Source organism: Chinchilla lanigera, unplaced genomic scaffold (assembly GCF_000276665.1).
Source record: "Chinchilla lanigera isolate Chin_1 unplaced genomic scaffold, ChiLan1.0 scaffold00095, whole genome shotgun sequence".
Lineage (NCBI taxonomy): Eukaryota > Metazoa > Chordata > Mammalia > Rodentia > Chinchillidae > Chinchilla > Chinchilla lanigera.
This window is the reverse complement of record NW_004955496.1, coordinates 3454698-3480487: the sequence shown is the minus strand read 5'-3', so window position 1 is coordinate 3480487 and position 25790 is coordinate 3454698. Positions and strand designations below refer to the sequence as shown.

General features: G+C 38.2%; 1 protein-coding gene across 2 annotated transcripts in view; it reads left to right on the top strand.

The window, feature by feature from the left end:
* Positions 1–25790, top strand: part of Gstcd (glutathione S-transferase, C-terminal domain containing) — a 117141-nt gene that overhangs the window by 84053 nt on the left and 7298 nt on the right. For both annotated transcript variants that reach the window (XM_005406222.2, XM_005406223.2), the window contains exons 6-10: positions 5096–5211; positions 5352–5396; positions 7520–7648; positions 22529–22662; positions 24913–24943. In XM_005406222.2, the coding sequence (XP_005406279.1) occupies positions 5096–5211; positions 5352–5396; positions 7520–7648; positions 22529–22662; positions 24913–24943 (455 nt within the window). The remainder of the gene's footprint in view (positions 1–5095; positions 5212–5351; positions 5397–7519; positions 7649–22528; positions 22663–24912; positions 24944–25790) is intronic.

Below are 25790 nucleotides of genomic sequence, written 5' to 3'. Positions count from 1 at the left end.
GAGAAATGCAAATTAAAACAACACTGAGATTCACCTTACCCCAGTAAGAATGGCTAGCATTAAGAAATCAACCAATAACAAATGCTGGCGAGGTTATGGAGAAATAGGAACCCTTCTCCACTGCTGGTGGGAATGAGACTGGTGAAACCACTGTGGAAATCAGTTTGGAGATTCCTCAAAAAACTAGGTCTAGAGGTCCCATTCAACCCAGCTATTCCCTTTCTGGGTATTTTCCCAGAAGATCGAAAAACTTCATATCAGAGTGACATTTGTGCACCTATGTTCATAGCAGCACAATTTTTAATTGCTGAATTGTGGAAGCAACCCTAATGTCCATCCACCATGGATTGGATAAGAAAATTGTTGTACTTTTATATAATGGAATATTACTCAGGTGTATTCTTTATTACTTTTTTTATAGAAAGATAAACTCGAGGCCTTTATAGGTAAATGGTCACAAGTAGAGACCATACTCCTAAGTGAAATAAATCAGACCTGCATGGGCAAGCACCGCATTGTTTCACTAGTGTAAAACCTGAAAGAGTTAATTTAAACTAGGAGGTATGATAGACATTGTGAAATGATAGGAAAACACTCAAGGGTAAAGGGCAACTGGCATGTGGGAAAAGAGAAGGGAAAGAAGGAGAAATTTTGTATGTATGTATATACAGAATAGTTAACATACTTGTTCTACTGTCTTCTAATTCTTTGCTGAAACACACTGTCATTGAGTCCTTGATTGATCAATATTGCATGTCTCTATCTGTTTTCATGAGAAACCACTGTGAAGATGTCAATATATAATACAACAAGCATTGTTAATTTCCTATCACTTTGTTTGTAACTATTGTCTGTACTGTTTTGCTATTTTGTAAAAGGTTGTCTGTTAATGTTTTCCTCCTTTTATTTTTAAAATAAAAAAAAGAGTTACAGTAATATTTATTTAGATAAAACATCTCTAAGGGGCTCATTTTAAATGTTAGAGCAAGACTATATTTTCTGTAGTATGTGGAGAGACAGTTAATAGGCAATGGCCTTGCCCATCAGGTACTGCTGATACGTCCAGACCCACCTGCTCTTCTCCCACCTCCCCATCAATCCCTAATTGTTAAGCTCCGTGTGCTTTCCCTTAAATAAACTGGATTGCTGTGGACTTGGTTTACCAGCTGGATCTGTCTGGTAAATTTCTGTTCCTGTATAATAAAGTGCAGTGCTCCAATTCTTTGTGAAGTCCTCTCTAAAGTCTCAACAGTAGTGCTTCTTCTTCAGCACACAAACTGCTGCAGAGCATTGATGCCCACATACCTCCTTAGCTGCTCTGTTAGTGCCATGGAGACAGGGATTGCTATTCACTTAGAGATATATCCTTGGCAGATGGACAAGTGCTGAGCATATTGTAGGGGCCTGGCAGCCTCTGAAGCTGGAAAACCATACCTGCATGGGACCTGGGCTCCTCTGCTTATTGCCCAGTGAAGCATAAGAAAGGGCTATTTACCAGCTTGCCTATCTTGTTGCTGCTCAGCAGGCTGTTTTGAAAATATTAAAATGTGTGGTTTTCACCTTACCCCTTCCCTGTTATCAGCCAGAGTAAGTACCACCTGGTCTGTTCTGTTGTCTCACACCTCCCCTGGAAGAGTAGGGTACTACAGCAATCTCCGGAAGGAATTTGCTTTTGCTCTTTTAACTTTATAGCTTTTCAAGCAAAATCATGCTTTAAAAATTTCTAAACCATTTATTTTAGCAATTTCTTTATCTCTATATTTAATTGTATATGTATTTCTAAAATTCACAGTGTATGGTTTTGCCAAAACTCAATGCTTTGAAAAGAAAACATCAAAAGAATTTCAGTAGTGAAGTCTCATATGTATCCAACCCAATCATTTTCATTCTTACTAGCAGTTTAACTTACAAGGTACTTTGTTGCTTTAGGCTAAGAAACAAGTTAAGAGCTGCCTAATTTTGGACATAAATCATGAGACTGGGTGGGTGGCCTGGCTGCACATGGGCACTTTTTCCACTAAGGTTCTTTTGTATTATTTGCTGTTCTGGACCAAATGAAAATGCTTGTCCTTTAAATTGCCTTCTCCTTGGCTTCACGATGGGCTTCTTCCCTGTACTGTCTTTGGGAAGGTCAGTGTAAACAACACTAAAGCTGTTCTAAATAACCCAGTATTCCAACTTGGATTAGAGGCGCCATTGCAGATGGACATCATAGAACAAACTCCCTCACCTACGTTAAAACATTCTGTTCTTGGGTTTCTTTGCACCTAAAAAGCTATCCGTTTTAGTCAAGCTAAAAGTAGATTGTAATTGTTTGCTTCTAAATGATGTCTCAGGCACAAGGATACCGGATAAAAATAGAAAATAGGGTTTGATCTTTAAATTAATGCCATATCCCCAAATACCTTTTTTTTAAACCTTGTTTGAATATATTTGAGATTCTGATCATGTTTCCAGAAGCTTTATAATGTTTATAAACCTGGAATGGAAGAGGGAATGCTTTATTAGATGTAATTTTTCCTTAAAGCATTGGGACATCTGGCTGCCGTATTTTTAGCTCAAACTTTGTGAGTAATAACAGTCTCTCTACTCACACACAGCCCTGGATATACCTCTGTGCCACACACACACACACACACACACACACACACACACACACAGATGCAGTCTTACAAAGAAAAGCAATCTTTATCAGCATTGGCTTTAGAAACAGCCCTAAGGATTTTAGGTAATTGTAAATTTCTAATAGAAATATAAGACTTACTATTAAGCACTATATTCCATTTAATAAATTTTCCTTCCTGACTCTGGTTCTTAAGAAAAAGATAATTTCTTTTAACTTTCGTTTAAAGAACCCTTTGGCTAGGAGCTACTAGGAAATCACAAACAGAGCAAAGACAGAAATGTCTGTGATTATTCCTTGCCTCGTGGTGGCTCCTCTTAGTAGCAGAATTTGTGACTGTAACTCTCCGAAGAGCCTTGAAGGACTAATCTTTTGTTTTGTTTTGTATTCTGTCTCCCCGCTTCCTCCTCTTCCTATTTTTCCTTCACATTAAATCTACGTTACCATAAAAAATAAGGCACGTCAGGGTGAATAGGGGATGGATGGATAGAAGGGTTATCAGCTAACAATGAGTTGTTAGCTGTGCAGTGTATGTGGAGGGACAGAGGCGACCGTGGTGTAGGTGTTGCTTGTCCTCCAGAAGGTTTGCTGTGGAAACTTGGTCCCCAGGTTGGTGGACTGAGGAAGGAAGTAAAACCTTCATGAGTGGAGCAGAGAGGTCGCTAAGGCACCACGTTAGCAAGGGAGTCCTGGTCCCCTAGTATGAGCCCTCAGAAGGGCAAACTATTGTAAAAACCCATGCTGAATCTCTCTTGGCTCCTCCTGCTACCCATTAGGGACCCTTGCAACAGCCAGCAAGTAGGGTGCACTTTGAACCTTTAAAACTAAGCTAAATAAGCCTCTTTTTTTGTTTTTGGTTTTTTTTTTGTTGTTTGTTTTTTTCCGGTACTAATGACCTCACGCTTCCCAGGCAGGCGCTGTGCCACTGAGCTAAATCCCCAGCCCCACCTCTTTTTCTTTTGAAGTAGACTTCTTTGGGGGTTTCATTATAATGGTGAAAGAATGGACTTAATACAGAGGTCTACACTGTAAAGGCCTTTCCATTGTGCTACTTGTTTGAAGTTTTTCTTAATAAAATCACTTAGGAAAGGTTAGCCTTAAAAGGTGAATTACAGGGTTTTCACCTCATGTTTAATTTTTTTTTACAGTTATTTTATTAGAGAAAAATGTACATAATTTCTTTAAAAGCCACATTCAACTATCTTCGCAAATGAAACCCCCAAACTATTGACTTATAAACTCTCCATGTTTGAAATTCATTTTAGACTCTGCTAAATAATTGAGTTCGTATTTAAAGATCTGTGTAATGATGGTATCATTACAATAGGGAATTGCTTACATAACTAGGCTGTATAGTTAATGAAATGCTATGTAGCCGTTGGAGTATACAGTATAGACAGAGCAGTGACACGAAAGATATTTATAGTACATTGTATGCTGACTAGAAAGTTAAGGATGAATATAACATACATGTATTATATATAAATTTTTAAATATGTTATATATATATCTTACCTCTGAATTATGAGATTATAATTTTCTATTTTGTCCTAACGTAAAATTTCCTAATGTTTTTTATTTAATTTAGTAACTTAAAAAAGAAAGAAAAAAGAAACATCTATTTTTCTGGTAAAATGGACTCAAAAAAACCCCGGTATCTTTAAAAATTTTTTATCAAACCACTGTTGTAAAGAATGCAGTTGAAATATGTGAAAACAAATAATGTTTTCAGCCTTCTGAAGATATTTTTGTGGACTTGACTAGTGACTTTTGAAGTGAGGTTAAGATATTTTCATGCTGCTGGGCCCAAGGCATTTCATAGTTGGAAATGCCCTATCTTTAATCTATAATTGCATTACATTTCTATGTCTGACTCATGAGGAAAGGAAGCTTCAAAGCAAAAAACAAAAAAAAACCCAGAAATTTACCATTTTAGCTAAATCTCTGTAAATATAACCGCCATTGATACAGTTCAGACAGTGTAGCAGCCATGGTGCAAGGTTTCCAAATGCCCTCGCTGAAGAATTGAAGGTTCAAGAGGGTGCAGTTAGAAATGCTTTTTTTTATTTCACATCTTTCTATGAGGAGATTTAAGGACTGTATTGATGGTACACCAACTTACTATGTATGTCTAAGAGCGATAAAGGGAGGTAGATGATGGTTACTGACTTTTTTCCTATCTAGCTAAAATTTATTACACATTTTGCTTATGATCTTGAATTAATGTTTTAGCGATTGTTTCCACTCACTGGAAGACATTTTATTAAATTAGACAGGCAAATCAAAAGTAAAATAAGCAAAAGTAGAATTAATCTCTGTGTTCCAGTCGTCTAGTCCTCTCGTAGTCAATTATATGAAATTCGTCACATTCTTCTGTGTGTGTGCGTATCCTTCTCCCGTGCCCTCGCAGTCTGTTCCAACACTCAGTCCCTCACAGTGTGTAATGTTTTCCTCTTCTCTTGTCTTTCCCAGGCCGAATGTCCAGTGACCGAGCTTTGAGGAAGCAGCAACAGCTAAACAACCTTGTTTATGTGGTGATGAATCAGGCCAAACCTGGTGACAGAATTGTGGATTTCTGCAGTGGCGGGGTATCACATGTCTCTTTTTATCTTTTCCAAGATTGTGTGACTTTTCTGTATCACATTCAAAGTCATGTTTTTGTTGTCTTGAAATGAGCAGAAGCCATGGGGACTGAAGTTAACTTCCTTTTTTTACTGACTTTCTCTAGGGCCATGTTGGAATTGTTCTTGCTCACATGCTGCCATTGTGCCAGGTAAATTCTAAATAATAGATAAAAGGAAACATTTTAGCTAAATACAATTCAGTTAGCCATGTCAGGCTTATCTTGCTCTTAAGTTCCCAGTCACTCACCCAAGTCAAATACTAGGGATAAGCATTTTCTTCTGCCTTTAATGCAAACTTCTAAGGTCAGAATCTTAAGGGGGTAAAAAAGATAAAATACGACCACAAAACAGTTGATGTGTTTAAATACTTTTTTAAATAAATAGCTTTTCCATTGTTAAATAAAATAATTATGATTAAACTTATTTAATTTTCAATATCCAGAAATGCTAACTTGTGAAACTTACATTAGTATGCTCCTTTGGTATTCTTTTGATTCACTGCATCAAAATTATAATAATAACAAAGATTTTGGGAACAAAAAAAACCTAAACTTACTGTATCTATTCATCAGATGTGTTTCTTATTTTGTTCTCATTAAATCATTGTTCATATGGACATTACTATTTTTTTTTTTTTGGTTTTTCTCCGGTACCGGGAACCGAACTCACGACCTTGCTCTTGCCAGGCAGGCGCTTTTGCCTGGCAAATCCCCAGCCCCGACATTACTATTAAAATTCTAAAAATGCAAATACAGTTTGATCATTGCTTGCATTCAGTAATGTAGTTTTACATGTGATCATACTTTAGAGACTATGTAGTACATTTTTAAGTAAATATTCCATAATGTATTCAGTTGTTGCCACTGTTGGCTAGAAGTTGGTACTGAATCTCCCACCATGTTGAACTGATTCCCCACAGTGGCCATCTTTTAACACATAACTCATGGCAGGGAATCTTCTCCCTCCTTTTTTTTTTTTTTTTTTTTTTATAAATACAAATTTACCTGGGACAGAGTCTTTCTGTGCTCTCTGGAAGGTGTGCACTAATTACACTGAATATTTTCAGAAGAAAAAAATGTGACAAACCAGTACACTAGTCAGAATGACACATAAGAGAATGATTGGAGATGGGGTGTTCTCTTTTCTTAGACATTGAAGACTAAATAAACCGAGAAAATTTAAGAGAAGAGGCAAGTATCTCCTTTATTATGAGAGAATATACTGATTTCATGATGAGGAGGAAGAGCGCTCATAGAGTGGAATCCTGGCAAGGCGGAGTCAGGGATGTAGTCTCTTTTTTCCCTTCCTAATAACTCTCGTAGAAGCTTGGATAGGTTGGACCTGGAAAAGGCATTGGCTAGAATAGATACTGGAAAGCCTTCAATACCAAGTGAACTCTAATAGATATTTTATACAGAAGGATCCAGGATTTCCCATGAAGGCAAGTGTAAGGACAAAATAGGAACCAGAAATGATAGGAAAGGGTCTTTATTCCTCATGGTTCCTGTTGGAGGCTCCTAACTTTTCCCTGCCTTCTGCCTTACCTCTCCCAACCTATATTTCTCTCATTGCAGCTGGCAGAATCTTCTTTTATCATAATGTAGTATCCAGCTGCCATTACCTGTCTACTCTCTCCACTCTGTTTGTCCATCCCCTCTGTTACTATTACACATGGCCCAGTGATGCCAGCTTTCTCAAGTCTTCAAACATGCCATGCTCTTTCCCATCTGGGCCTTCACATGTGTTTTTCTCTACCTAAAACACTTCCTTCCCCTTGCTAATTTCTGTTCATTTTTTAGGCCTCAGTTTATATGTTAATTCCCCATGAAAACCTTCCTTGGTTATCCCCTCTGGGTGCTCCCATTATACATTTTTTTTCTCTCATTAAATACTACCATAGCTTGATGGTGATGATGCATGCCTGTAATCTGAGCCTACTTGGAAGGCTCAGGCAGAAGGATCATAAGTTCAGGGCCAGTCTGGGCAACTTAGTGAGACCTCCATCTCAAAAGTAAACCACACAAAAAGTAGTCATCACACTGTATGGTTGTTGCTTGTTTCACTGATAGCAGGTATTACTCATTTAAGTTTCAGGGTTCAAAGACCTCATTCGTGTTTGTGCCAGGACAACTGGCATAATTTCTGGCACAAGATAGAGGATTACTACACTATGTGCATGTCATTAAGGCTATGAAACACAGTAATAACGCTTTGTACTAAAATCGGAATAATGTTACTGAATATACTATTTTTTTTTCTGGGTAAAATATAGGTTATATTAATAGAAAACAAAGAATTATCATTAATCCGTGCTAAGAAGAGAAGTGATGAACTAGGTTTAAGCAACATCTGGTTCATTCAAGCAAATATGGAGTATTTTGCAGGAATGTTTAATATTGGGGTAAGTAATCAAGCAATTTCCATTTCTTTAAGAAAAATTATATGCCCTACTGTAAATAAAGGAGATAATTTTATATTCTTTCCTAAACAAACAAGTCTATCACTTTCTATATTTTACCTATAAAGTAGAGCATATGATTATTATTTTACTTATAGCACTGCAGAGATAACTTTTGATTTGCCACTGAAGAAGAATGCTATTTCCTTCACTAGTGAATCTCTACCTATGTACAGCTTAAATTTAACATAAATGTTGTGATAGAAGTTAGAGCTTCTCCCATGAAGCAGGCTAGCAACCAGGCCAGTTACAGTACACCAGGTGGTGAGTTCGTGGTAGCGAGAGATGACTGCCCATTTCCACCTCAGGACACAGGGTCCCTTCCCTGTACACAGGCTCTTTGTCATCTGTGACTTACAGGTACAGACCTCGCTCTGACATGTTCTTGTCACTTCTGATTAATAATTCATGCACGCCAACTAAAAACATCTTTTTGAAAGTACAAAATATTTTTCTTTTATGTTTCATAATTATACACCTATAATGGTTTTTTCCCTTTTTATAATAATATTTGTCAAGGCATAAAGCACATGAATTAAAATTACTTAGAAGCGTAAACCAAAATTAGATTCACTGTCAGGGAAATAATTTGCCTAAGAATGTAATTGAGGCATTGTCACTGGATAAATCAGGTGAAATGAATCAGTGGCTATAGCTCTCAGGTTAAACAGGATGCAATAAAAATAAGGAGCTACAAAGGAAATCAGAATAACTGAGCATTGAAAATACAGTAAATTATATCAGCCATGATATAATTGTGTGAAATTTTAATAAGGGATTTTTTGGCATTTAACTTGCTTAACAAATACTTTTGCTATTCTTCATTAGATATTAAAATTAATGGTATAAATAAGATTTTTAAGGAGCAATTTTAAAGTCAGGATCAATTATTCTCAGGAATTTTTAACAAATCATTTATACATGAGAATTTAAATACTAATTATTAGTCTCCATTAATGCAATAACCTGTACAAGCAAAATGAATAGACTTACTAACTTGCTAACCTAGTTTGATTTGAAATAATTAAAGGGAGCAAGTCAAAATATTTTCAGCCTTTCTTGTATTAAGCTCTTTCAATAACCCTGGTCTGCTGCACTTCTGCATTTAAGTTTCCGATTTCCACTGTGCCTGTTTGAGAAATGTGTATCTTTAGAAATACAAATGTCTAATAAACATATGAAAATATTTAAAGTCCCTGGAAATTAAGTCCATTTTCATTTAAACATTACATTTCATTTTTGCTCTTCAAATCCACAGAAATTTTAAAAATATTATTACTCATGGGCTGTGAGTGTCAGTGAGATAAGCCCACTGACAGCCTCATTTACATGTTATTTGCAGTGGTTTGTTAATGACATGAAAAATCAGTTAATATGGTAAACAAAGAAAGAAGCAAATAAACATAGTGATTTAAAGCATGGATTTAGGAACTAGAAATGTAGCTCAGTGGTAAAACATAAGCTTTGGGTTCAATCACCCGTAAGGAAAAGAAAAGAGGGAAGAACACAGGAAAAAACAGGAAAAAAAGGGAAAAGAGAAGGTATGTTTTAACATCGGGTAACTCTACGCCAAAGTCCCAGCTGCACACTGTATGACTCTGTGGGCCTGAGCAACTTATGTAAACTATCTTTCTTCCATTTTCCCATCTGTAAAATGGTCCTAAAATTCCTGTAATAGGATATGGAAACCGTGTTGTAAACGGAGGCAGGTGCCAGGCCCTTAGGAAGTGCTCCATACACGGAGCTTCTTCCTCCATGCAGGGTCATCTCAGCTGTGAGAAAACTACATTAGAAAGCAATGGGAGTAAACTGTGCTAATTGGTATTTTTTGAAGGTGTCTGTTGTGTTTTTTTTTTAAATATTTTCAGAACATCGCACATTAATATATTTTATGTATATAAACATATGAGCAATAAAGATCTGAAGAAATAAATATATGATAGATATTCCTGGGCCTATTGGGTCCTGATAAATCTACAATAAGTGGAAATAGTGTACTAGGCAGTGCAGTCAGTATGCCAACCTCTCGTTGCAGCTTAGCAACACTGCGCTGCTGGTTGGCTGCCCTCTCTCACGCAGCGGGCTGGGCACCGAGGCTCCCGCTGCTTCCACCGCACATCACGAATGAGTCTCCCTAGGCATGTGACTAGCCCAGGAAAGACCAAACCGTGAAATGTGGTGTGCGTTTACACTATCACAGAATCAGAGATCATAAGCAGAGCCATTGTTAGGAATTGTCTAATTATTTCCTGCAAAACAAGTATATGACTATCATAGGAACAACCTTGCATGGGCTTACTCTGATTTTCATTATAATGATTACCAGTGTCCTGAGGAAAATATAAAAATTTTTTCTAAAGCAAGAAATATCTGAAAAGGCTTTTAGGTTCTTTCCATTTCCGTGTATATAGCTGCATGATCCAGATATGAGCATTATTATACATTTAAATGATCACTTTTTAGTCATAAAAGTGCATTTTTAAGGCTATTTTTAAAGGAAGTCTATTATTATTTTCTTTCTTACTATTATTACCTTCTTTTTCAGTAAGTCTCATTATTTTAAGAAATTAAATACCTTAACACTTAATTTATAAAATAAATCTTAGTATTCATTCTCTCAAACAATGATCCAGATACCTTATTCTCAAATAACGTGGAAAGGGCCATGACTGCAGAAAAGTGCACACTTTGCATTAAACACAAGTATTCCATCAAGCCTCATCAAGTACTAAAATGTTTGAATTGGGTGATTCTAACCCTAACAAGCACTGGTGAATTTTTTTATAGTTTTCATTGTATATCAATAGCAAAAAAAATTTTCAAGTTATTTTTATTTGCTTTGTTATATTTTTACCCTTAACAATTTTTGTGTTTATTTATGGCTTAGTGGTGTGCAGAGTACTTAATTACAGGCTCATTTCTAGAAATGTCTGTTAGTGTGCAACTAAAAGAAATACATGCAATTACAAGTGTAATTTACTTTAGATGAGTAATTACATATCCGGTTTTAAAGGATAAGGAACTGGAGCAATTATTTGTTCTGCAAACACAATTTTTAAAACTCATTAAGAAAAAAAAATAAAATAAAATAAAACTCATTAAGGCAAAAGAGAAGATTTCCAAGATGAAAATGGCAGATAGACATATTTCAGCCCCTCATCTCCCCCAAGAAATACAAATTACGAAAATAAAAGCAGAAAAATCAGTGTCTGATGAAACTACAATGAAGAGTCTGCACCTTGAATCACACAGTCTGAGGTACAAAGGTGGAAAGCAGGTTGAAGAAAACAGTGCTACATTATTGGAGAGTCAGTGTCTCGGTTACTTTTCTCTTTTTACTGAGACAAAATATCCAACACCCAAATTAAAGAGAAGAATGTTTATTTAGCTCAGTTTGTGGATGCTTTCGTTCATCTGACTGGCTCCAAAGCAGAGTGGCACATGGCAGAGGGCGACAGCTTATGAGAGAGGAAAACAGCAAAAGCAGCAAGAACAAAAGGGGGAGGAGCAGAAAGAGCAAGCCTCCTTCCCTCCCTTATATTGTACACAGGCTGCCTGCCCCAGGGCGGGTGTAGCACTCATAACTGTAATCCCAGCATTGGAACATGAATCAATCAAAAAGTCTAGAAGCCCACCCCATGACTGCACAAGGCTTTGGGGGAACATCCAGATGCAAACCATAACTGGCAGGAAGTAGATGAAACTGAAATAAGGCTGAAATCAAGTAAGATTATTACTGGGAAGCAAGTCACTTGGGGATGCCTGAAACCTTGGAGGAAGGGAACAAAGAGGAGCTGACATCATAATTAAAATATTATTTGAGATTCCCACCCACATCTCATACAGAAAACCACCTCTTTCCTGCAAGAAGCAGGAAGTTTATTCCATGAAGAAACTAAGCTACAGAAGCTCCAAATATTGGGCTAGCGGGCACTTAGGAGGCAGTGGCAATGTGCCATGGTGAAAACAAGAGCAGTGTGAGAACTTTTACCCTGAACCATGGATCTCCTGTGTACCCGCCTGCCTCCCAATGCCAGAACCTCAGAAACTACATTCATTTGCTCCATCAACAGGATTAAATACACCTCTTTGGTGGAAAGAGAACTATCCCCAGAAAAGGAACTACAGAATACTAGAGATGTGATTTTTTTTTTAAAGCCACCTAGCTATTTGCCAACTCAATCACTAGTTGTTTAGCCTTAGTCTCTCTTTCAGAACTTCCAGTCAACTCTTTGGTGATTCACTAATATGAACCAGCCAGCTGAAAATGGAAACAACCGAAGTGGAAGCTTGAGGCCAAAGCAAGAAAGTGACAAAGGATCTTCTTCCAGGATTTCTTAGAAGTTAACAATTTGTTAGACATAATAAAAATAAAAGAGAAAATTTTGAAGATAAAGTGTTCAGAAAGAAAATGTAAGGCATTGTCGCACACTTCTGTAACCCTGGTACTCTGGGAGGCTGATGCAGGAGGATTGCAAGTTTGAGTACATCTTGGGCACCTCAGTGAAAAGTTTCTCGAAATAAAAAAGGATTGAGGATGTAGAAAGAAAGAAAGAGTGGGAGGGAGGAATGAAAGGAGAAAGATCAAATTTAAATAAGGCCGGGGACAGGAAGGAAGGGATATAAAATATAAATTGTCACCTGAAAAAACAGAATAAAGAAAAGAAACAATTGGAAAGAAGCAATTTTTAAAAGTTGAGATTCTGTCCAAGAATCCAATCAATAGTTTTGTAATAGGAGGATCAGAAAAAGAGAATAGATAAAGGGATAGGAAGGAAAATATCAAAGAATGAATTTAAGAAAAAATATGGATTGATCAAATCAGAGGAATAAGCATTTCCATCTCATCGTTTCTGATAGTCAGATATCAGTAAGAAAGGATATTTTATTTTGATTTTTAAAGTTTATTGAAAAATTATCTCAACTATAGTACGTGGTGAAATTTCAGAAGACCAAGGATGAAAAGAATTTTAGACCAGTTTCCACAGAGGGAAAAAACAGGTCATAAACAATAATTTGGAATCATAGTGTCACTATAGGACTTGGAATTACAATGTTCGTAAAGGTGAAGAAATGTATACAAAATACTAAAGGCTGATTTTCAGTCTCAACTTCTGTATCTAACGAATCAATGAAGTATGAAGTTAAAATAAAATTTCTAAATCCTCAAGCTGTCAATGGAATGGATGTTGTATGGAACCCTTTTCGGCAAACTAGTTGATGTGCCTCAGGAGAACAGGAAACAGATAAGAAGGGGCATCCAATACAAGAAAGGAGGAAAGAAGCCTTTGACGGGACGGGGCCTCAGGACTGCAGTTGGGCTGTAGCCCAGAAAGCAGAGGTCATATTTTAGTCAAAGGGCAGAAGACCCAGGAAAGATGTCTTCCAGAAAGAAAACTGAGCGATTCTTGGTCAGTTTTTACACACTGGAAAACTGCATTGTTGAAAATAGACAGAGGCTGTATAATGTGGATAAAAATGCTCATCTATAAGAGAAATGCAATAAATATCTAATAGTTACAAATCAAGAGATAGCAGGGAATATCTCTTGATTAGGGAATAGAGGGTCAAACATATGGTTCCTTTTCTATGTTCAGTCAACAGTAACAGTGGACTCCAAAGTATTTGATAGCCAGTTTTTTAATCTTTAATAACCCTTCTTTAATAGCCAGATTTTTGTTCAGGAGTGAAAGACTCTGTAGAGAACAAGGCTCTCTAACTACATGTCTTTTAGCATTACTTGAAGTTTAAAGCTGTTTGCCTGTAGTATTGCTGCGTGAAAATTTAGAGAAGCAAGTTTAGAGACCACTCGGTTCTCATGTTACAGGAAGGGAGTTCCAGAGGGAAGGAGGGATATAGCAGTTCATGTGAGAACCGGAACTAGAGTCTAGTCAGTGACTGTTCACTCCCCACATCTAAAGAAGGAAATAAATGAGAGCATAGGTAACTGGGATAATTTGGGTTGCAGAGAGACTGAGTTTAAATCCTAGTTCCACCACTTGTGACCCTAAGCCAGCCCCTTCCCCTTGCTGAGCTTCAGATTTTTCATTTGTAAAATGGAAGACAATAGTAACTATAAGCATAGTTTGATCTGGGAAAAGGCTCAGTAAATGTTAAATGAGTCTCAGTAAGGACAGGGAACAATCAGAATCATAAATCTGTAGCTTAGGGGGCATCATTAAAGCATAGGTTTATTATCTGTCAAAGTGTGCCTTCTATTCAGAATCAACATATGCTCTTCTCTGAGAATCATCTATGGGTATACTCCTGATTCTTGGAGAATTCTGCCCATTTGTGTATAGTCTTGCGTTATAAGCTGCCAGCTGAAAGATATTACGAGAGTGAGGGATGATGTATTTCAATTACTACTGCATATATGGAAGATATGATAATTATTCAGTTTGATCTTGATGACTTGCACAATAGGTTAAGAATTATACTTAGAACTTTTATGATGTATAGATAAATTGAAATAAGCAAATATATGGGAAAGTTGTCTAATTTATAATCCATGCATTATAGTATTTATATTCACTTTAGAATATGCATTACCTTGGCCAGAAGATATGTTTATAACTTCAGTTTTTATCTCTTATAGGAACTCAGTATATATACAAAGAAAGGGTAGATAATGGGAAATTCATGATGTAAGAACCAAATATGTGACTAGCACATAATTCAGTTTTTTCCCTCATAATGCAGAGGTGAACCTAAAGGTGATACACAGAAGCTCCTTCTTTACAAAAGAGGGTCTCTAGAATGATGGTGGAGCAAGGCCTGGCCTGACACAGTGGAAGAGTGTGAGCCTTGGAATCAGACTTAGATTCACTGAGTTTATTCAGAATGTTCACTGACAAGGTGACCTCAGACATGGTATGGGGAATGGAAACAATAAGTGCTACTCACACATTACAATAAAAATGAACCAAAGCGTTAAGTCAAAAAAATCTATGCAAAGTTGACATCTAGCAGATCCTAAATACATGTTGGTTTCTTATGATGCTGGAATTCTAGAAAATTAGTGAGCAAGTGAGAAGAATAAAATGAGAACAGTGTATTTATGAAGTGTAGATATTGAGGACTCAAACTGAGTTGGCGCCCTCAATGTGTTGTGTGACCTTGGATAAGTTACTTCACCTTTCTGTGCCACAATTTCTGCAATTTAAGTAGTGCCTACTTAGATATTTCCACGCACATGTTTACAGCAGCGTTAATCCCAACAACCAAGAAGCAGAAGCAACCCACAGATCCACTGATGGATGAATGGGTAAGCACGAGTGGTAGATACATATATGATTTAGCCCTGGAAGGAAAAAAATTCTTCCATGCTAAACTTGGAAGGAACTTGATGGCAATGCGCTAAGTAAAATAAGCCAGTCACAAAAGACAAATACTGTGTGGCTACTTACATGAGATATCTACAGTAGTAAGATTCATAGAAACAGAAAATGGAATGGTAGGTACCCTAGGACAGTACTGGAGAATTTCTTAGAGCTTGCAGTGACACAAACAGCCCACTGCAGCACACATGCCGTAGGTTCATCACACTGCACTAGGGGATGTGAGAAAGAAAACAAGGGAGTTGTTCACCGAATACAGAGCTTCACAACGTCAGGAAGTTCTGGAGATCCCTTTTACCACAGTGTAAATACACTTAACACGCCACTGAGCTGTCCACTTAAAAATAGTTAAGAAGAACAATTTAATATAATTTAATTTTACTGAAATTTTTAAAGGTCAAAAATATATAATACTTCATAGTTGTGTTACTACATGAAAAGCACTTAGTATGATGCCTTAATGTCAAGTTCTCCATTAATACTATGAGTAGTTCTCTTCTCATGACAATTCCATGTACTTTTTTACCTCTGTTCCTTTCGCTTTACTTTTTGAAATCTTTTCACTCCTATGAGGCCCCCTGCAAATCCCCTCTCCTCCAGAAGCCCCTTCCTAATTTTCTCCCATCTGAATTTCTCCTCTCCCTGCTTTGGTGTTTCTGTTTGACCTCTCAGTGATGCCACAGCACATTTGCTGCATGCGGCCGACCTTCCTGTACAGCTCTGTGCCTTTCCTAGGGAGTGCTTTGCTCTCTGTTACATCCCTTGTGTTGCCTGGCACAGGAAGTTACACGTTAGAACCAGGGCTCAGAGTGGTCTAAACCTGTACAAATCCCCGTACAATTTAAACCTCTGCAGTTAAACAACTGAGTTCATGTATCAAATACTTTGGAGTCCATTGTTACTGCTGACTGAACATAGAAAAGGAACCATACGTTTGACCCTTTATTCCCAGCAACTGGCATAATATTGAAACACAGGAAGTGCTTAGTGATTATTGAGTGAATGGTGAATGAATAAATTGATCAGGTTCTGAAACTATAAATCATAATTCTAGGCCTTTAAATGTCAAGAAGAAAAAACAAACTGCTCAACAGAATTGCTCACCTTCACACTGTCCACCAGTGCATCGGGAGGACCAGCACCATGCGTGGCACTTGGGCATTTGTTAGAAATACAGATTCTCAGGCCCCTACGTGGGCCTCTGCATCCAGTTTCTCTTCTGTTTCAATAAACTGAGCCCTTGATTGCACATTCAAGTTGAGAAGCTCTGCTCTGAAGCAATGGTCCTTAAACTTTAGAATGCATTGCAACAGCATGTAGAAACACTGAAATGACACCCAGGATTTGGAGGCAGATTTATTTATATCAATGGGCACTGATCAAGATCATTCCCAGAATATCAGGCCCTGATCTCTGGTAGTTTAGAGCTTATATGAGAAAGCATGCAGGAACTACAGAGGCAGAATGGCTTGTCACCCCAATGTCAGTTGGGGGTTGGTTTACATAGTGTGCATCACAGTGAGCAGCTATACAATCACAGTGACCAGCGTAAGAGATAGGAGCAAACAGAACTGGAACAGGAACTATTACCTGGGCAACTAACTAAGCGAAGTATACTGGTGGGGTAGGCGAGCGGGGGGCATTTCCTGCCTCAGCATAAGAGACTCTCTGGTGTTAGCATACACATATGTTTATGTATATTTTTTCCATTTTAATTTCTAGCCATTCTTTCTTCCTGCTTTTTCCCTCTCCTGGGCTATTTTGAAGCAAATCCCAAACATCATTTCATCTGTGCAGTTATCTCTTAAAAATAAATAACAAGCTTTTAAAAAAGAAATATTTTACAACAAATGATGGTGGAGCAACTGGACATGTCTCTGTACAAAATAATCTAGACATGGAGCTTATACCTTTCATACAAGTTAAGTCAAAATGAATCATAGACCTAAAGGAAACTTGGGTCAAATGATAAAACTTCTAAAAGATAACATGGGGGAAGTCTGAACAACCTAATGTGGTAATGTTTTACTAACCACCAGAAGCACTAAGAAAGAAAGAATTCATTAAAGTTAAAAAACTTCTTCTGCAAAGACATCCTTGAAACAGTAAAAAAGGCCACAGTGGGAGAAAACATTTTGCAGAGGACATATGTAAGAACTGATAAAAGACTCTCAGTCAGAATAAACAAAGGACTCTTAAGGTTGAGCTATCAGAAACAACCCAACTGAAAAATAGGCCAAATTGTATGAGACACCTAACCAAAGAAAATATAGAGATATAAGCATATGAAAAGCACCATATCATATATCATCAGAGAAATGCAAATGAAAACAACTGTGATTTGTTGCTATACGCACATTAGAGGAGCCAAAGTCCAGAACACTGACCACACCAAATGGTGGAAAGAATGTGAAGTAATACAATCTTTCATTCAGTGGGAATGCATCATGGTACAGCCCATTTTGGAAGACAGTTTGGCAGATTCTTGCAGAACTAAACATACTATTACCATACAATCCAAGAAACTGCTCGCATTATTTACCCAAAGAAATTTAAACTGTACATCTACTCAAAAACATACACATGGATGTTCATAGCTGCTTTATTCACAGTAGCCAAACTGGAATTAAGCAGGAGGTCTTTCAGTAGGTGAGTGGATAAACTGTAGTCCATCCATATGATGGGATGTTATTCAGCACTAAAAACATGTGCCATCGTGCCATAAAAAGAGGAATCTCAAACACATACTACTAAGTGAAAGAAGCCAAAAGAAAAAGGCTACATGCTATATAATTCTAACTATGTGTTCTCCTGGAAAAATGAAGAACAGTAGAGACAAAAAGATTAGTTGTTGCATGGGTGGGGTGGGACGAGTAGGCAGAGGCACAGAGGATTTTTAGGACAGTGAAAGGCTGCTTAATACTGTAGTGATGGATACCTGATACACATTTGTCAAAACCCATAGAATGTATATCACCAAGACGGAACCTAATGTAAAATATGGACTTTGGGTGATAATACTATCTCAGTGTAGGTCAACTACTTTTAACAATGTTCTGCTGTGGACCAGGCTGTTGATAATGAGGAAATCTATACTCATGGGAGAGTATAAAGGGTATATGAGAAATCCCTTTCTTCCTGTCAGTTTTGCTGTCAACCTAAGACTGTTGTTTAAAAAAATTAAAATCTTGGACTTAGAATATTACTCTGTAGTAGAGCATTTGCCTAGCATGCCTGAGGCCCTGGATTCTACTTCCCACTCTACCAAAAAAATTAAAAATCTTTTTAAAAAGAAAACAAATAACCACAGTACCATTTTCTCTCTTAAAAGCAATGTTTAAATTTCCCTAAATATAGGATTTTATTTATTTTAATCATTATTGAAAGAAGGCATAGAAATTAAAATTTTTGAGTATGAGATTTATAGCATACAATCTACAGGCTTTCGCCTAAACTTATTTTCTGTTTATGCACTGACAAATTACCAAAAATTAGACATCTTAAAATAATAAAAATTATCTAACAGTTTTGTGGATCAGAAGTCCAGGTCTTCTCAACTAGTTTTTCCATTTAGCTTCTTACAAGGCTAATATCAAAGTACTGACAGGATCCTTTCCTCAAGGTCCTGAGGTAGAAGCTATTTTGAGGCCATTTAGGTTGTTGGTTATGGGACTAAAATTCATTTGTCTTGCTGGCTGTCAGCCATGAATCTTCCTCAGCTTTTAGAGGCTACCCATAGTCGGTGGCTTGTGACCTCCTTCACCATGAAAAACTGCACGTAGGTGCCAACTCTTTCTAGTAGCTCAAATCTCTTTTACCCTCCTTCTTCTGTCTTATCTCTCTAAATTCCTCCCCAGGAAAATCCAGTTTTAAGGCCTTGTGTGATTAGAATAAATCCACCCGTGTGGACCTGAGGTATAGCTCAGTGGCATGGCACCTGCATGGCAAGTGTGAGGTCCTGAGTTCGATTCCCATTTTCTCCCTCCAAAAAAAATCCATCCCTGTAACCCAGGATAATCTTGTTATTCCGAAAACCAAACTTTTAAACACATTTACAGCATCCTTTTTGATCTGTTTGTAGGTATTAGGAATTATATACAGCATCCTTAGAGGATGATTCTGCCTAACACATCATTCCCATCTCTATTTTTATCCTTGTAGTTAATTTGTTAACAAAATACTAATATTTTCAACAACCACACTTTTCAAGGCCACAACTTTGCAGGCATAGTCTTTCTGAGGCAACTGCAAACTTTTCACTTTTGTTTTTGCTCCTGATTCTCACTGAAGATCTGACTAAAAGCAACTGACAGTACCCATGTCACTGCCTGGGCTGCTTTGAATTTTCTCCCACCAGATCAGCCAATCCACCTCTCTTAATCTCATTTTCCCATAAAGTCTCAGGACATGCACAAAATGGAGAAAAATTTTCTGCCAGGGTGTAACATATATAATCTCTAGTCCAACTGCCAGTAGAGTCCTTTTTCTCAACTGCAGCTTCCTGAGCCTGGGTTTTCTGTATGCATTCACGCATTCTGGTATGAGCTCTGACATGAATCACCTGTCAGCACTGGTCACAACATTCTAGAACTTCCATAGCACACACCTCCACAACCCACTTCCAAAAGCTGCTAAACCACCTACTCAAGGAGTCATAGCAACAACCGCACTCCTGGTACCAAAGACTCCTGGCCACTTTCCAGTTGTGGGGACAAAATACTAAAACTCCCAGCTTAACAGAAGAGAGATTGATTTGTGCTCACAGTTTCAGTCCATGTTTTCCCAGCTCCAAGGCAGAAACAGGATGGTGGAAGGAAGGGCCTGGCAAAGGAAAGCTGCTCAGCTCATGATAGCCAGGAAGCAGAAAGAGATGGGAGGAGCTGGGAACAAGAATCCTTCCAGATCACACCCCAGTGACCACCTCCTACCAGGGCCCACCTCCTGATAGCACATTTAGCTATTCTGTCAGCAATGGATGAATCCACTAATCCATGAGATTAGTACTCCATGATCCAGTTACCCTCTAAACACATGAGACTTGGGAACATTTTAGATCACAACCATAACATACTATTTGCATACTGTATTAGTAAACTGTTCAGACCTCTTGCTTATTTTACTATTACATTACTGAGATTCTTATTTTTAGAAGTGTGTTATACATTAGGTATATTTACCCTTTATAATATAAATTATAAACCTCTGTGCCACTTTGTCATTTGTCTTTATGGTTTTGTCTTTTTGCAATTCAAAAGTCATTTTTTAAAATTTTCGTTTGGTTAAATTTATTAACCCTTATCATGTGTGGATATTCAGGATCTTGAGTCCCCATTCCCATGTCTAATTTTTTTGTATTTTAAAGCTCCAATCCATTTGAAGTATATTTCCTACATATGGGATGAGGAAAATATTTAATTTTTATTTTTCATGTGGCTGTCAGGTTAATCCAACATCCCTTACTGAAAACTTCATCTTTTCTTCCCTGGTTTGAAATGCTACTTTTCTTGCATGCCTACTCACATGGTTCCTTTCCTCTGTATCTGTCATTACTTGTCTATTATTTTTGACCTACATTTGATGACAGTGGAAATTAGGAGTATGGGATACAGTAAAATATTTTAGACCCAGAATCCATCAAGTAAATATTTTGAGTTAGTTATTTTATTTAAATAAGGAAAAGAAATGCTTTTGCATGTAGCAAGTCAGTTGTCTGAATTTTTCTTCATTCAGAGCCACAAGCACCCTGATGGAATTAGCACATAGGGTCATGCTTCCAGATCAGAGCTCGGCCCCTCATTGAACAGACATAGCTGTTTGTTGTGAGCAAGTTCTTGTGCCCTCATTTCCTCTCTTGTAAACTGTGGGTCATGTGCTCTTTTAGGGTGGTGGTGAGCATGGGTGACCTGTGTGCCATTCCTCACACAGTGCCTGCACACAGGGGCACACGGCCAGTGTCTGTCCAGCTCTCACTCCCTTGGGGAAAGAAATGCATCCAAAACTCTTACCATGAGATTTTTCTCCCTTACTTATGAAAATGAAGATTGGCCTGATTTTTACTCTGCGAAGCTGACTAAATAAAGGTGGCAGATGGAAAGCAGGACCTTAATCCCCCACTCCCTGGCAGTCGTGGTGCCTTTACTGGATGGCACCTCCTCGGACTTCCATGTGAGACAGGAAAGGCAGGTTGCTGGGCACTGGAACAGTGGCTGAGCGCTCCATGGCCTGTGTAAGTCTACAAGTCAGGGAGCACTCACAGGGGCTAAGAGGTCTGTCTTTCCTCCTTTCAATGTACTATCACTTTCAGCTTTTGAATGCAAAACCTTGAATACTTTACAATCCAGAAGTTTCAGGCACTTTTTTGGAGTGGGGAAGGGTACCGGGGATCGAACACAGGACCTTGCACTTTCTGGGCAGGTGCCTGTGCTGCTGAGCTATATCTCCAGCCCTTACAATCCAGAAGTTTCCAGGAAACTTCTACTTCACTATGAGAGCTCCTGCCAACCCTGAAGTAGTGAGACTCCTCTCTAGAAGGGAAAAGTATGGTCAGTATAATTTGTCTCTGTTTAGAATGAAATCGATATCGGAACATTTTTCTGGCAAATGTTCCCTATATCTGATTTTTCTTCATAGAGTCCCGGTTTGTCTTATTTAGCCTAATAATTTTTGTAATGGACTATTTTAGATTATAAGTCTAAATACATTTAAGAATGTGTACTTTGAAAACATTTTAGAATTATTCCTAAGTTACATTTATTTTCCTGGATTCTTAAAGCCCTTTTCACTATTCTAATGGACAATTTCAGCCTTTCCTTTTAAAATAAACCCTTGACAGTAGTTGATGTCACTCATCATTCAGTGGTAAAGATTATTATATGAAAATAATATGTAGCATCTAGCAAGATGCTACATAAAAATGATTTGGTCATTTTTATATTAAAACGTATTCATGCCCAATTATAGAAGTGCTCTCAGATACATGTGTATTTCAGGTTGGCAAAAGGATTATGATATGACCCTATTGTTAGCCAGTTTCCAGTTAGAAAAGCAAAGGCCTGAAGAAGTAAAACTTCGAGGCGCCCCAGGGCTCACGGCAAACTGGAACTCTACCCTAGAAATCATTTCAGTTCTAGTGTTCTTCCCATAGTACTACAACTAAACTAAACTCAGAAATTACCCAGAGTGCTAGTTGAGATAGCTATGTGTATTTTTTCTACAGTTAATATCGCATTACATTTCCCTTGAATGACTCTGATGGTTTATTTGCAACATTCCTTTTCTAATCTTTCAACCTGGCTTAATTTTCTTAATATGAATAGCTAAGCAACTGTTCAATATATCCAAATAACGACTGTTGAAACTATTGTAGAGAGATATCCTGGAAACTTGAAATCTCCTGGGGATCAGTCACAAATTTTTTTAAAAGGCACAAAAGTTGCACTGTTGGCTAAAGGACGTAATGTGAGTGTCTGGTTTTATTTTCCAGGTGGCCTTGCACGCTTGTGGCGTGGCAACAGACATGGTCATTGAACACTGCATCAAAACCCGGGCTTCCTTTGTCACCTGCCCCTGTTGTTACGGTTTCATTCAGAACACCTCAAAGTTTAATTTTCCAAAAAGGTGAAATTTAATACTCTTACCTAAGACACCGATATATGTAGATAAACCAGTGTACAAAACTTGTTTGATGTAAAACTACAAGGAGCTTTCATTTTGAGGCCACTGACTCTTCGCACAATGCCGAGTATTGTTGATAAATGTTACAGGAAAGAGCATCTCTTCCACTTCTCTCCTGATTTTTCTCCTGCTCCAGCTCTTGCTGAAGTTGGAAGTGAGTCTATGTAGGAATCAGTCAACTAGAAGTCCATCCACTTCAGCAGCTCTGTGTCTTCTAAATAAAATTATAACCATCCCTTCTAAGAAGCAGTAGAGTACAATGGAGACATGTTCAGGATCTGATAGGTACTTCCTGGGTGCAAACAGTGGTTCCTTTTCATTGTACAAGTTGCTTAATAGACAGACTACTTATTATTTTTCTGCCTGTGTTTCTCATTTAAAATGAGGGTTAAAATAGTAACAGTGTACAATAGTAACAATTTTTGTGATAGTGACATACATAGTACTTACAAATGGAATAAAGAAAGTGCTCAATAAATGTGAACTGTTGCTAGTAAAAGTAGTAGCAGTGATATTTTTAAGTAGTACTGTGTTAGCTTTGTATCACAAGACAAAGTACCTGAGATAAACAACTGAAGGGAGGAAAGATCTATTTGGGCTCAGGGTTTCAAGGAGTTCAGTCCATGGTCAGTTGGCCATTGCCTTGGGATGCAGTGGGTAGACCCTCATGGTGGCCAGGGAGAGAGGCAGGGAACGGACCAGCACAAGGCCTACCTGTCCAGGTGATGCTCCCAGTGGCCTGATTCTTCCAGCAAGGCCACATCTGCCCAACAGCTGGTTCTGCTGTGAGCCATCACTGATTAATCCATGTTAGTTTTAGAAAGACAGCCCTATAGTATGTCCAAAAACCTTCTTGATCAGTTACATCATTATTTCTAGGATACTTCAGAAGATTTTCATTAGAATATATACTTAAAGGTCTCCATATAAGTAAAGTAAAATACAAATAGTAGCCATCTTCTTGTCTTTTGTTCTTGCTATAATTCATACCTAGTTGAGAAAAAAACTATTAAAAAGCAAACAATAAAATATAATTTAAGGCTTATTCAACCATTGAAATCTCATTTTATTCTAAATCTATACTGATAAAATGTATATTATTGCAGCATATTATGAAAATTTTAAGTCTAGCACTATAAAAATTCTGAAGAATGCTAATTTCACTTGTTCAGCTTCCAAGTTAAGTGATTTAAATGTCAGTTTAGTTTTCATATCCCTGCAGATTTGCTGACATTTCCCTCCCTGGGAACTAATATCTTTAGAAAGTTGAGCTCTTTGTGCATTAGACCTCTCCCAAAGATAGAATCGGGGATTGATAAAGTGTTTTTAAAATATGTGGAAACAAGTACTCATTTCCAACAAGATAATTGACACTAATAAATTTAGCATCGTATGTACAGGTATATGTCTTTGAATGACGTAATTAAGAGTGAGGGCTAGAGCATGCATAAGAGTGTTTACGGGATGTATGCTTGCCTTGAATAGCTGTGATAATGTTGGTCGCCTGGTACACTTGTGCCTTTTTGTTCCGATGTTTTGACATCTGGGTACATAAGTTGCTGACAGGTATGAAAGCCAGCCAATCCAGAGCCCTTACCCTAACGTAGCCTTTATCCCTTCTTACACTTCCGGACTACTACACCTGCCCTAGCACTGTACAGACAGGTGCCTGACAAGGAGGGATGCCTTTCCGCTCCAGTCATCAAACCAGTAAACCTGTGTCTGCCCTCTGCTTCCTTGGTGCTGCCCGGGAACTTGGGCTTCAGGTCCCTGGCCCGTGACTAGACTCCTGTTGCCCTCACTGGCTGGCACCCTGCGTGGCGTGCGTGGCCCCTCTTCCTGGGACAGCTGAGGAGCAGAGCGTCTTTGCAGGGACGACTGCCTCCCAAGCTCTTGACCTCGCTGCCCTTCAGTAATTATCGGACCCCCACAGTGCTGCACCGGCGTCCACTTGTTCCTGTGAGGGCAGGAGGAATATAATAGCTACACTTCTCTTAACAGTAAACAGTCTGTGAAAGAAATGCTTTAAAATTAATAACACTGACTGTATGCTTTTATCTTTTTATGCATTTCAAATTGCCATATACTTCAGGATAGCATTTTATATTCTTTAGATACAATACACACATCTGTCAATTTATTTCGTGTGCTTCATTTTTAGAATGATGACTAATTTTATTTTTTCTATTTCAGTGAACAATTCAAGAAAACTTTATCATACAAGGTAATTTTAAAAAGCCCTAGATGTCTTCCTGATACACTTTTTATCCTTTCTTCACATTTTCCCCCTCAAGCATGTGTCCATATGTGCACTTGTATCCCTGTGAACGTCTAACACCTCTCTAGCCTACTCTGACCAATCCAGATGAACTCTTGCAGTGGTTGACCCTCAGTAGTTACCCTCCTTTCAGGATAACCAGTTACTGTACCCTGGTGGATGCTCGCAGAACGTATCAAAGTCCAAGTATGAGAGGAAAGACAGTTTGGTGCCCCAGCAGTAAGCAACAGCCCAGTCACTGTCACCCTGGCTGCCCGAGGCCCAGTGCCCACAGGGCAGTAGGTATGGACCGGGTGACTACAGGGAGTCTGTATGTTTTTCAAAGGTGTGCACTATAAAAACAAGCTTGAAAGATAATCTTGAATAAAGAAAAATTCTTCTATAAAGGTCAGATAGCAAACATTTTAGGTTTTGCTGGCCACAAACAAATCTCTTTCATATTGTTCACTGTCTTTGTCATTGTTGTCTTTGTTGTTAGCTTAGAACCCTATTAAAGTGTAAAGACTCTACAGACTTACACGCCATCCCTAAACAGGTCCCAGCTCCTGCCCTGTAGATTGCCACCCCTAGTCTAGAGCCAAGGCTGGCCGTGTCCCTGACAAGTGTGAAAAAGCCAAGAGAGAACTGTCTCCCAAAGGACTCATAGCACAGGGCCTCTCCAGGGACCAACCTGCACCACGCACCTCCCACCATTCTGAGCATCCCTTGCCTAGTGATCATAATAACAGGGTGTAAAGAGGAGTAGTAGGGGCCGGGGATATAGCTCAGTGGGACAAGTGTCTGCCTTGCAAGC